This window comes from Pipistrellus hanaki (genome assembly GCF_964339955.1).
Source record: "Pipistrellus hanaki genome assembly, chromosome: 5".
Classification (NCBI taxonomy): Eukaryota; Metazoa; Chordata; class Mammalia; order Chiroptera; family Vespertilionidae; genus Pipistrellus; species Pipistrellus hanaki.
Window position 1 is genome coordinate 54,201,209 of NC_140507.1, and position 12,858 is coordinate 54,214,066.

The 12,858-nt window shown below is 38.6% G+C and overlaps 1 protein-coding gene across 1 annotated transcript in view; it reads right to left on the reverse strand.

The window, feature by feature from the left end:
• Nucleotides 1-12,858, reverse strand: part of CPE (carboxypeptidase E) — an 80,448-nt gene that overhangs the window by 24,021 nt on the left and 43,569 nt on the right. Inside the window, exon 2 of the mRNA XM_084884421.1 lies at nt 1,089-1,285. Coding sequence (XP_084740547.1) covers nt 1,089-1,285 — 197 coding nt within the window. The remainder of the gene's footprint in view (nt 1-1,088; nt 1,286-12,858) is intronic.

Here is a 12,858-nt window from a genome sequence, read left to right on the forward strand (position 1 = left end):
CTGGGTTTCTTATAATGTCAGGTCACAGGACCTTTTCTTTTTAAGTTACAAATTGATTTCTTAACTTCAGTTAAACATACCAAATATATATTTTAATATGTTCTCATATATGAGAATTATCTCAAAGTGTAGAAAACAGCAAATATAATGTCCCTGTTCAAACAAAGAGAGAACACTTACCATATATATTCTCTTAAAACAACATTACTTTCCAGTTTCTCAAACAGTTAAATTTTTTAAAATTCATTTTAAAGGTAGAAAAGGTTTTAGAGGTAGGAGGGGTTTTGTTTTGTTTTGTTTTACTTTACTCATCATAGACAGACAAGGATTCAACATCAGTGAACCATTGATCTAGCCAAAAATATATTTCTTCTTTGTTTTCAGTAGAGGGCGCAAGGATATCAATTCACTCATTCACAACAGCAATTCATTCAGACACAGCAACTGGTGTGCTGTAAGAATTTTTAAAATATACAATACCAGACTATTTAATCAAGTACACTAATCTCTTTTCCCTTAGATTGTCAAATTTAAAAATGACAACAGCCAACATAACAATTGCCGTTGAGTGTGAATGAATCAAAATTATACCTTTTTTTTTTTTTTTGTCAGATCAACAAAAAATATATTTTCTGGTGTGCAGCAGTTTTAGTGATTAGTTTATGTGTGCCATGAGACAAAAAATGATTGAAAATCACTGAGATACAGTGATCGTATCATTCTCCAATACAGAGCAGTAGGTATTTTCATGTTTGTAGAGTTTTATTTCTTTTACTTATTTATTTTTTTACTTGTAGAGTTTTAGAAGGAAACTGACCTAGTCACAAACAGATGAGTAGATGTGATTTCTTTAACAACACAAACAAAACATTGATTACTGATTTCTCATTCAAAATCTCTGCTGAAGCAACTCTTACCCATCATCTCTTACCTTCTGAATTTTTTTCTTACCAGTAAAACATATGACTTATACCCTCCTACTGCACCATGTGTAAGCTTTGTGTGAGTGCATTACTTGTAGATAAGCCCATGTGTACTGATATACAAAGCGAAGAAAGCGTGCCTGCTCTGAGCTGGTTCGCACTCACCTGAGATGCTGCCTTCTCAAAGCCATCAGGGTTCAGCGAAGGCATGATGTGAATCCGAGTGTTGTGGATCAGCTTGATGATTGTCTCATTCCCTTTTTGATATTCATTGCACAGGTACTGGGCCAGGAAAATGAGCAGTTCCCGCCCAACAGCCTCATTACCATGCATATTCCCAATGTATTTAAATTCAGGCTCACCTACAAGATAAAATAGGATAGAGATGTTTTCTATAGCACCCATTAGAAGGCAAATGACATACAGGGCAAACAATATTACATGTTTACTGGTTTATTACACAAAGCTGACAACTTCATTGCCCTCCAGAACTGATGCCAAAGAAATTGACCTTAAATATAAAAAATACTCCAAAATCCCCTCTGTTCTATTTCTCTCTCCCTAGTCACCAGCTTCCTATGAATTTAACTGTATCTTCCAAATTTGTGTGTTGAAGCCCTAACTTCCAATGTGACTGTATTTGCACATAAAACCTTTAAGGGGGATCGTTAAGGTTAAATTAGATCATAGGGGTGGGGCCCTAATCCAAAAGGATTAGTGTACTTATAGGAAGAGGAGGAGACACCATAGAGAGAGAGCTCCTTTCTCCCAGCTGCAGAGAGAAAAGGCCCTGTGAGAACACAGGGAGAAGGCAGATGCCCACAAGCCAGGAAAGGTCTCATCAGAAACCAACCCAGCTGGCACCTTGATCTTAGACTTTCAGCTTCCAGAACTGTGAGAAAATAAACTTCTGTTGTTTAAGCCACCCAGTCTTTGATATGTTCTCATGGTAGACGCAGAAGACAAATACACCAGCGCTCCCCCAATAACGAATAATGATAACACACTGTGTGCCTCCTATTGGTTAGGCACTGAACTTGCATGTTTTCTTATTTAGTCCTCCCCAAACACCTAAAAGTGGATATTATTATCCATCTCTATTTGAAGATGAGCAAACTGAAGTTCTGATTGCTTAAGAGGTCTGATCACAGTTACACAGTCATAAAGCTAAGATTCAAATGCTTATCTTCTCATTTAGTTAGAAGTCTACACTTTATTTTTTTAACCAGAGTGATTCAACTTCTATGTGATTAAAATCCTAGCACCAATTCTTACTGGCTGTCCCTGAACAACCTACTTCAGCTCGGTGGCTCTGTTTACCCATCTGATGACAGATTCTACCTCAAGGGGTGATTATAAGAACTAAGTGAAATAGTAAGTGTAAATGCTTACAACAGGGCCTGGAGAATAACAAGGGCTCTGTGTTTGCCATAATTATTTTAGTATTATTATTGTGTGACATTATCTTGTCATTGTGAGGTGCTTTCGTACACATAATCTAGTCTTCTCTTGATAGTAGTCCACCAAAATGTGGAAGACAGATATCGTTTTATCCTTTTGTACAAATGCAGCTGTAAGAGGATGTCTTGCAGAAGAGCCCAGAATTCAAATCTAAGTCACAGTGACCCATTTCTGCTGCTCTCCACTGCCTTTTAGAGAGAGAAATAAAATTGCAGGGCCACCTCAGTGAATCCTGTGGCTCCGCTCCTTTCTGCTTCATCCAATCGCAGCAGTGAAAAGAGGTCCCACCTACAAAACCACTAGGACTGCTCACCTGTGTTTAAAAAAAAAAGTTGGAAATGCTCAGCTGGTATGGCTCAATGGTTGAATGTCAACCTATGAAACAGGGGATCACAGTTAGATTCCTGGTCAGGGCACATGCCTGGGTTGAGGGCTTCATCCCCAGTGTGGGGAATGCCAGAGGCAGCTGATCAATGATTCTCTCCCTCTCCCTCTCCCTCGCCCTCTCCCTCTCCCTTCCTCTCTGAAATCAATTATATATTTTTTAAAATATATTTTATTGATTTTTTACAGAGAAAAAGGGAGAGAGATAGTTAGAAACATCGATGAGAGAGAAACATTGATCAGCTGCCCCCTGCACGCCCCCCACTGGGGATGTGCCCGCAACCAAGGTGCATGCCCTTGACCAGAATCAAACCTGGAACCCTTCAGTCCACAGGCTGCCACTCTATCAACTGAGCCAAACTGGTTTCGGCTAAATATTTTTTTTAAGTTGGAATTATTTTAATCCTGGAACTACATTATCTAAATGTTCTTTGCTCTCTAAATGTTTCTCTTCAGAACATATAAATCTTTCGCCTTTTTACTAAATGTTCTTTGCATCAGAATCCTGAGTGTGTGATTTAAGTGACTGCTCGCCACAGAAAGCCACACTCTGCGTGACCTCTCAGCCTGAGCTTAAGCTCATCTTCTTCTAAGGATCAGACGGGAGCAGGATCAGTGCCGTTTATATGCCCTCGTTTTCTACTTTCAGGGAAACTCTCTCATACAACCACCTCCCTGAGACTTGCCCAGGGGATGTGTGAGGAGAGATGTTTTTTCACTTCTGATTTCAAAAGAACCTTCTTTGTTTCTGTCAAACATGAGGCATGCTTTATACTTTCCCCTGACTGGGTTGTATTCATCTGCCTGGGGCAGGAGAAACTGGAGCAGCCCATTGTGAAGGGAAACAGAACCCACGCAGCCAGAGGAACATCACAGCCCACTTGGCAGTTCTCTGAGAAGACGGCACGGGTGGAGGAGGCATTCTGGTCCTGCTCCCTTAAGCACTTCACCCCACCCAGTTTTGAAGCTTCCGTCACTCAAAAGATCTTGGCCCACAACCCGTAAGAGTAGATGGGCACACCACAATTTTCTATTACTTCTCTGAATTTAAAACAAAACACATCTTTAATAGTTACTTAGCCCCCTAATGTTTTTTGTATGGCTGTCCCCGTGTGGTCTACATTTGAATGCGAATGCTGTGGGATTAACTCCTGCTCTCCCAGTTCTGCCACAGATGGTACCACTCCCTAACCTACTTTATTTGATCACATTTGCAACTCCTTATTTTCTGATTCAGTACATTTCCGCTATGGTTTTGCTCCTGTGACTCTCTAGGAAAGTGCCCTCAGGAACAAATCTCCCCCAATGTGTCCATTGTATGTGTGAGGAGATAGAAGTAATGCTGACAACAGCAATGCTTTAGGTTGACATGAAAATAGGACTGTAAAGGTCATTTTATGGAAGAACTTAATATGTGAAAATAAAATTCAAGGCACTTGTGTGGTAGCACAAGAAAAGGCAAAGGTATTTTTATCTTTGTCTTCAGGAATAAATTAGATCGCTAGATAAGCCTACTGACAGGCCTGGTGAGATGGAGAAGAGCTACAGATAAACTACAGCATTTGTTGACTGTATACAGTACATTCAAATTCTGATGTGAGACACTACAAGGAACCCAAAAGCAAATAAAGCAGCATTCCTAAACTCAAGGAATGTCGGGTCTGAAGGACACAGAACAATGTTCAAGAGTAAAGCAACGATGAAGGAAGGTTGGATCGTAAACAACTGGCTTCCAGAGTCTAAACTGGACTATTCCTATGGCCTCTGTGGCCCTTTCTGATACTTTGTCCCCCTAAAGCTAGAGTTATCATTTCAAACACAGCCCCCATTGTGTCCCCTCTAAGTCCTAAAAATCCATCAGTTAACTTCCCATTTGCATTTATCATAAAGCCCAAAATTCTCTACAATATTTTTAACTCCTGCTCAGCCAGTGTGGCTCCGTGGTTGAGCATCAACCTATGAACCAGGAGGTCATGGTTCAATTCCTGGTCAGGGCACATGCCCGGGGTTGCAGGTTCGATCCCCAGTAGGGGGAGTGCAGGAGGCAGTCAATCAATGATTCTCTCTCATCATTGATGTTTCTATTTCTCTCTCCCTCTCCTTTCCTCTCTGAAATAAATAAAAACATATATCCCCCCCCCAAAAAAAAATGTCCCACGTGGTCATGTCTGATCCACCTCCCTGCTTCCTCAGGCACCATCCTCCCCTCTCCACCTTTCAGCCACACGATGCACTCTTGCCTATGATGTGCTCTTCCCACACACACATTTTGACCTCACATGCTTCTTATCCTGGATAAATACGGTTTTCTCAGAGTGTGTTTAGTCAAAATCCACTTACTTTGTTACTTTTAATATCTCCGTTTGAAAATATACATTAATCAGCCCTAACCGGTTTGGCTCAGTGGATAGAGCGTCGGCCTGCAGACTGAAAGGTCCCAGGTTTGATTCCAGTCAAGGGCATGTACCTTGGTTGCAGGCACATCCCCAGTAAGGAGTGTGTAGGAAGCAGCTGATGGATATTTCTCTCTCATTGATGTTTCTAACTCTCTATCTCTTTCCCTTCCTCTCTGAAAAAAAAAAAAAAAAATCAACAAAATACATTAAAAAAAAAAAAAAAAAAAAGAAAAGAAAGAAAGAAAATATACATTAATCCATGTGGTCTCTTGTTTAATTCCCTATCCCAAGATTGTGTGGTCTAATAGTACAGAGATGGTATCTATTTTAGGTCACTAGTGTTTCTTCCATGCCCAGCATAGAGTTGGAAAAATAGTAAGAACACAAAAAGTTGCCAAAACCGGTTTGGCATAATAGATAGAGCGTCGGTCTGCAGACTGAAAGGTCCCAGGTTTGATTCCGGTCAAGGACATGTACCTTGGTTGTGGACACATCCCCAGTAGGGGGTGTGCAAGAGGCAGCTGATCGATGATTCTCTCTCATCAATGTTCCTAACTCTCTATCCCTCTCTCTTCCTCTCTGTAAAATATCAAATATATATATATATATATATATATATATATATATATATATATATATTTAAAAATCGATAAAATATATTTTTTAAAAAGAACACAAAAAGTAGAAATTAAATAAATTCATGAGTAAAAGAGTAAATGTATAATCTTGTTTTTAAGCCCATCCTCCCAAACGCCTGACTGACAGTACAGCACACCTTTGTGATGCAGGTGTGGCCCCGGGTGCCTGAACACTTTTCTGGAACAGGGAAGGGCCTAAATGAGTAACTAAAAGGGACTTGAGTTAGTGTCCGGGAGCCCGTACCCCGGGTGGAATACTGAGAGTACTGGGTGCTTGTTGTTGTATCCAACATTCTCAGGGAGGACTGGAAATCCTTTGGGAAGGAAGGCAGCAGTGTTGTAGACGGCTGATTCCCAGGAACAAGATTAATCTCCATGGTCACAAGAGAACCACAAAACCTCTCTAGGCAAGCAGCTCCCTAGGCTCTTTTTGTTGTAAAGCCTGCACAAAGGGTTCCGAAGAGACTGCCTTCAGAAAATGACGTAACATTGAAGGCTTTGAACTTGAAATAAGCCTCCCTGGGTCCATTTATCTTCAATTTATTTAACAAACAAGTGACAGCTTTTCATCAGCACTTAATTTTCTTTCCTGGGTCTATACAAATAGAATTTACAACAGGTTGTTAAATGGATGACAGCAGGCATGCCTATTTACAAAGTCTACAGAGAGCAGATCCCAGGGTTAGCAGGTACGTCATTCCGTGTGGATGCAATCAGTAATGCACACGTAAGGGCTCATCTCTCTCCTAGCAACAGCGCATCTCTCTCCTAGCAACGGAAGAAAAGGCATTGAGGACTATTTGTCAGCACATTTGAGGATGGTTGTTTTTACACTCATCTTCTTTTCCTCACTCACTACCTAATTCATTTTCCTTTTTACACAACAGTTACCCTGAGTTCCTGATCCTGCAACTGAGGAATCACAGTATTTGCAAAGGGTGCATAGCATGGGCTCAGAAAGCACCGTTTGCCTTGTGGCATCAATTTTTCCACAATTTTGTGTAACTACCCAGTTTCCAGTCACATCCCAGGGCACACAATCAAGCAAATCACTGCTAAATGATAATCAACTCACAAACCGTGTCCTGCCTGGGTGGGCCGAGCGCCTCTCTTTTTCATCTGTATCACAGAATAATTAATGTACCTGATTGGATTTGTATTCTCATTAGAACAAGATAAGAATAACTTACAAGGTTTTAAAAATAAGCTCCAAAATTTTACTGAAGTCAGAGGTGATTCAATAAATTCCAAACCAGAGCAGGCAAATGATTTTAAGTTCCATACTTGTAACTCTTAATTTGTCCCAACTATGTATAATTAAATCAGTAAAAACAAACAACAACAAAAAATAACCTTTAAGGAAATTACACCCCCAGAAACCCACACCTCTTAGGCTTAGCATGTAAGTGAGGTTTGAAGCTGATAGTGGCTTAGTAAAGCCCCCAAATGGTATGAATTAACGGCTTTACGGTGACCAGGGTCCCTAAAGCAGAAGGCTACAGGCCCAGTAGGCTGAGCCTAGCAAAAACAATCAAGTAAAAGAGTAAAAGTAAAAAGTAGTACTGTCTGCCTTTCCCATAAAAAGGAAAATTTTCTTTCACTTCTTTATTTGATCCCATAGTCAGCTCATCTGTCTCTTAGATTTCGCAAACATATCATGGTAAATATGCACAAAACCAATGATTCTGAGAGATAGACAAAAAGCTAGACAAGCACCACAATCACTGAACCCATCTGATTCACAAACAACTAGGCAAGCAGGCTGGCAACATCTTTGGAACAGATGGGTGTTTTAATCAATCATCTCCCTCCCTCAGCGCTAAGCCCGGGGTTCAGACATCAGTGCTACTAATTGTTTCCACTTGTTTGATGTTCTAACATATAGCCTATAAATCATTCTTGCAGAATGAACCCTGCAAATTTCAAGAACTTGTCAATAAGAACATCATTAATTGGCTCGTGTTTCAGCACATTTTAGCAGCCTAAAACACTGAGCATGTTTCCAAAAGAAATTCATATCTCCAGAGACCAAATAAACAAGGGAGGAGGTAGGTATAGTTATAAAAATAGATTCCTCTTCTACCCACGAGATGAGTGGAAAATAAAGAGAGAGGTAGGGTGGGAGGAAAGAAAAGAAAGGCAAAAAGAGTCAAAACAAACAATAGTTCTCAGTAAGTCTAGCTGACAATTCTGATAGTTCTCTGGAACAAAGAGAAAATGATATATCATCATAGTGAACCAAGTCACAATTACAAAAAGTAATGGAAAATCACAAGTCCATTTCCAGCAGTCATCTCTCTTTATGCCCATGAATGAACAGCTCATCCTATCCAAAGGTGAATAGATGAGAGGATGAGTCACAGTGATGTCATCAGAACCTGTATGGGTGGAAAATGTCAAGCATTTCCAGCAGACATGAATGAATGAGAAAGAAAAACTTCCATTTGCTATTAGGCAGATAAAGCGGTAGCAGCACTGATTATCCAGAACAAAACCAGCAATATGAAAGCTTAGTTGAACAATCTGTTTTCAGAAACTCCATAGAACTGTCTTTTTCATTCTCTCAGGAAGAAAACAGCTCAAAATGTCAAGCTAATTTGTCAAAACCTCTTCAGGATTTTTTTTTTTTTCAACATCATAACTAAAGACTTGCAGCACTAACCATACACCAGTCTCAGAAACAGTAGGCAATGCCATGGCATCTTTCTAAAGGAGAGTAAAGGGCCAAAAGGTGCTTGTGGGGCTTTCTGCAGGCCTTAGCAGAACAGAGGCTGGACCTAGCTGGTGATGAATCCCTGTGGGAGGCCTGGATCTACTCTGGGTCTCCCACCGGATTATCCTGCACCAGGACATGCATGAAGTGTCCTGTTTTGTTCAATCCAATTTACAAAAATTGTGCTTATAACTCTACATCAGAATCATTGTACTTCTTATTCATACAGACTTCTGAGCTCCATTCCCAGAGATCAGACTTCAAAAGGTCTGAGAAGGGACCTGAACATCTGTTTGTTTTTTAATATATTGGGTCGGCAACTAAGTAATTGCGGATTTTTTAAAGAAAATCAAAGACAATTTTTTCATGGAACTAAATAACTTTATTCTGTAATGTATTGCCCATTTTTATCAATGACCTTTTGCCATCTTTCAGGCAGCATCATAATCCCACGTTCAAAAAACTTCTGGTTTTTATTAGCAAAAAACTGAATCAGGTACGATTTGACATCATCATTATTATTGAAATTTTTACCATTCAAGGAGTTTTGTAAAGATCGAAACAAAAAGTAATCAGATGGTGCAAGGTCAGGATTATATGGTGGATGTGGCAAAACATCCCAACCAAGCTCCATTAATTTTTGCCGAGTGACCAAAGATGTGTGTGGCCTTGCATTGTCATGATGGAATACAACACCTTTTTGATTTGTCAATTCGGGCCACTTTTCTTCAACTGCATTATTTAATTTCGTTAGTTGTTCAATGTAGACATCAGAATTGATCGTTCGGTTGGGTGGTAAGAGTTCAAAGTAGACAATTCCTTTGTAATCCCACCAAACTGATAACAAAACCTTCTTTTGATGAATATCAGCTTTTGATGTTTGAGTTGGTTCACCTGGCCTGCTCCACGATCTTTTCCGCTTGATATTGTTGTAAACAACCCATTTTTCATCGCCAGTTATCAGTCATTTTAAAAATGGATCATTTTCATTACGTTTCTTTAGCAAATCGCAGCTGCTAATGCATTGCGTTAACTGTGATTCTTTCAGTTCGTGAGGAACCCATGTATCGAGTTTTTGAACATAGCCAAGTTGTTGTAAGTGATTTTCAATGCATGTATGTGATACATGAAGCTTCTCTGCAATCTCATGTGTTGTACTGTGACAGTCCGAATTGATTATTGCTTTGATTAGGGCGCCATCAACTTCAACTGGACGACCAGAGCGTTTTTCATCTTTGAGTGAAAAATCACCAGAACAAAATTTGGCAAACCAATTTTGACACTGCCGTTCTTTTAAGGCTTTGTCACCATAAACAGCACATAACTTTTTATGAGCTTGCGATGCGTTTTTCCCTTTGAGGAAATAAAAAAGCAAAATATGACGAAAATGTTCCTTTTGATTTTCCATTTTTCAACGAACGCCAAACGAAAACTACAAAACAGATCAAAAAACTTTTTTTATTGATTAACAGCTGAATAGCCAACTATCAAATAACAAAATGTGTTTTACATTTGTACTACGTCTGCAAACCTAAAAATTCAACTGAAGCCATATATGTGTGAAACCCGCAATTACTTAGCTGCCGACCCAATATGTTATTGATTTTTACAGAAAGGAAGAGAGAAGGATAGAGAGTTAGAAACATCGATGAGAGAGAAACATCGACCAGCTGCCTCCTGCACACCCCCTACTGGGGATGCGCCCGCAACCAAGGTACATGCCCTTGACCAGAATCGAACCTGGGACCTTTCAGTCCGCAGGCCGATGCTCTAGCCACTGAGCTAAACCGGTTTCGGCTCAACATCTGTATTTTTAAAGGATCTAGAGGTGATTTGGATGCCCTTCCAGGACTGAGAAGGAATGATTTTGGCAGTAAGTGCAGGGAAAGTCTAGTGTGGGAAGAAGTTCAATGATATCAGCACACAGGTGGAATTCCAACAGCCTAAAGTCATTGGGATACAGACTGCCTAGGGTGCTGGTTTTAACAATTTATGGGTCACAGACTTTCTGAGAATTTGATTTAAACAAAACTATGAATTCTTCTCCTTCACATTTGCACAAAAAAAAATTTTTTTTTTTAAATCCACCAAATTATGTGAAGACTTTACAAACTTAAGGAACCTTATACTAGACATTTAGATGTCAGAATCAGGAAAGGGGTGAATCACAGCCACTATCAGTGTCTACATACGTATCTCACACAGGCTTGTTTTCTGATCCCTAAGAGGAGACTGCAAATGAACACAGAAGTATGGCAGCAACATAGCACTGTATTTTTCTTTTAAAAGTTGGAGGATTGGGGAGCATGGACTTAGGTAAAACAGTCTTGGGTTTGATTTCAGCTCTAACAAAGTATATCTGACTTTGAGCAAATAATCCCTTACCATAGTCTCAGTATTCTTTTCTGTAAATTGGATTACTAGAATCTCTTTTGTTGAGTTGTTGAGAGGGTTAAATGAGATAGATAGATGATAGATAGATAGATAGATAGATAGATGAAGATAGATAATAGATAGAAAGAATATCAAATTAATGGATATTATATTGCCCATAACTCATATTGTTAACATAATCTTCCCTATTCAAGACACATAGAAGCTTTCAACAGGATAATGAGGTATCCCAGACATCTTTCAAAGAGATATGGAACCTAAGTGGGTTTGAAAAATTAACCAATCCTTCCAGGAGAATAGTTAATATCAGTCTAGTGTCACCCTATCCCATATGGCCTAAACATTTTATGTGCACTTGAATCACTTAAAGATCCTTTTAAATGCAAGTTGCAGTTCAGCAGTCTGGCGTGAGGCCTGAGAGCCTGAAGCCCCAGTAAGTTCCCAGGGTGGACCAGACTGCTTGCCTGTGAAGCACTCTGTGAATATGAAAAGACTATTTGGAACTTCCAAAACCAAGAGTGGGCAGAGGAAGAAAGCAAGAGACATGGACTTGTAAATAATAAAAGAACTCTTTAGAAACCTGAGTGCTTTTTCCTATTGCTGGCTCACTCAAATCAACTTGAGTGCCTGCCTACCAAAATGCACAGCCAGCATAATTTTGGAGGCTGCTATGTGATCTCAGGTCTAAGACTCGCTACAATTGTTAAAATGCATGAACCCCAAAAATATTTGCTAATGTGTAGTGAATCCAATGTTAGATACAAGAAGACGGTAGAATGTTACAGGGCTTCCTGAAGTTTCCCTATAATGCTTCAGAGCTCTTCAGATTGCAGGAAAGGGTATTGCTCCTCTCAATTTTTAAATTCAACTTAAAATTTTTTAAATAATTAAGCATAGCTCTACATTTTTAATGTAGTTATGAATAAATTGTGAGTAATCATGAATTCTTATAGGATATGTACTATCATAGTTTATTCATAGTTCTCTCGCTCAAGTATTTTCAAGATTTTTATTGATTGCAACTGTTCTAATTTTATCTACACTCCTTCTAACCCATCTTTTGCTATTCTTTGATTTATTTCTTCAGGACTAAGCCTTTTAGAGAATTTTTTTTTCAGTGAAGAGGAGAAGGTAGTAGGATGGTGGGAAAAAATCTCATATAAAGTCAGGTAGGTAATTAGACAGATACACACTCTGCCTCCAAGAAAAAAAGGCTACAGATTTCTGATCTTATGTACATTTATTAGTTTGTATTAATATTTCACCTGTCCCTTCCCTTAGGGGTTCTTTAATGTTAATTTAAATAAATATTTTATAAGCATTCAAAAGTAAAAATGAATATTGAAATGTTTTTTCTAAATAAAATATAAAGCACCTGGCTTCAATGAAAAAATTAAAAGTTACTATTAACTAATCATTTTTTATTTCATATATACCCCAAGTAAATAATATCTACAATCCCAAAACATCAAAGCAAAATTTTATACTGAACCTTGTCATTTTTTCATGATTCTTTTAGAACTATTTAAGATTCTGCATTTGGATGCTTTGAGATATCTTGTCAAAAACATTCTTAATGGAACATATGGATTCAATTCCATTAACTCAACTCCTATCAATAAAGTTGTACATTTTCCTTCACATATGAATTGCACCTTTCTTGTTAAATTTTTTCCTGGGTATATAAATGTGAAAGGAATAGTTTTTCCACTACTACATCTAACTTGTTATTGCTCCTACTTTTAAAAGCTCTTAACTTTCTTGTTATTTCTTTTATATTTTTAAATCCAAAGAAAATACAAAAATCAGCCAAAAGAAAATGGGAATGGGGAATTTTTAAAACTATAAGCAAATTAATATTTGAAAATACAAACAACAACAAAATAGTAGAAAGGATAAATAACATCAATAAAATATAAAATATTCACCCTGATTTCTAACTTCCAGCC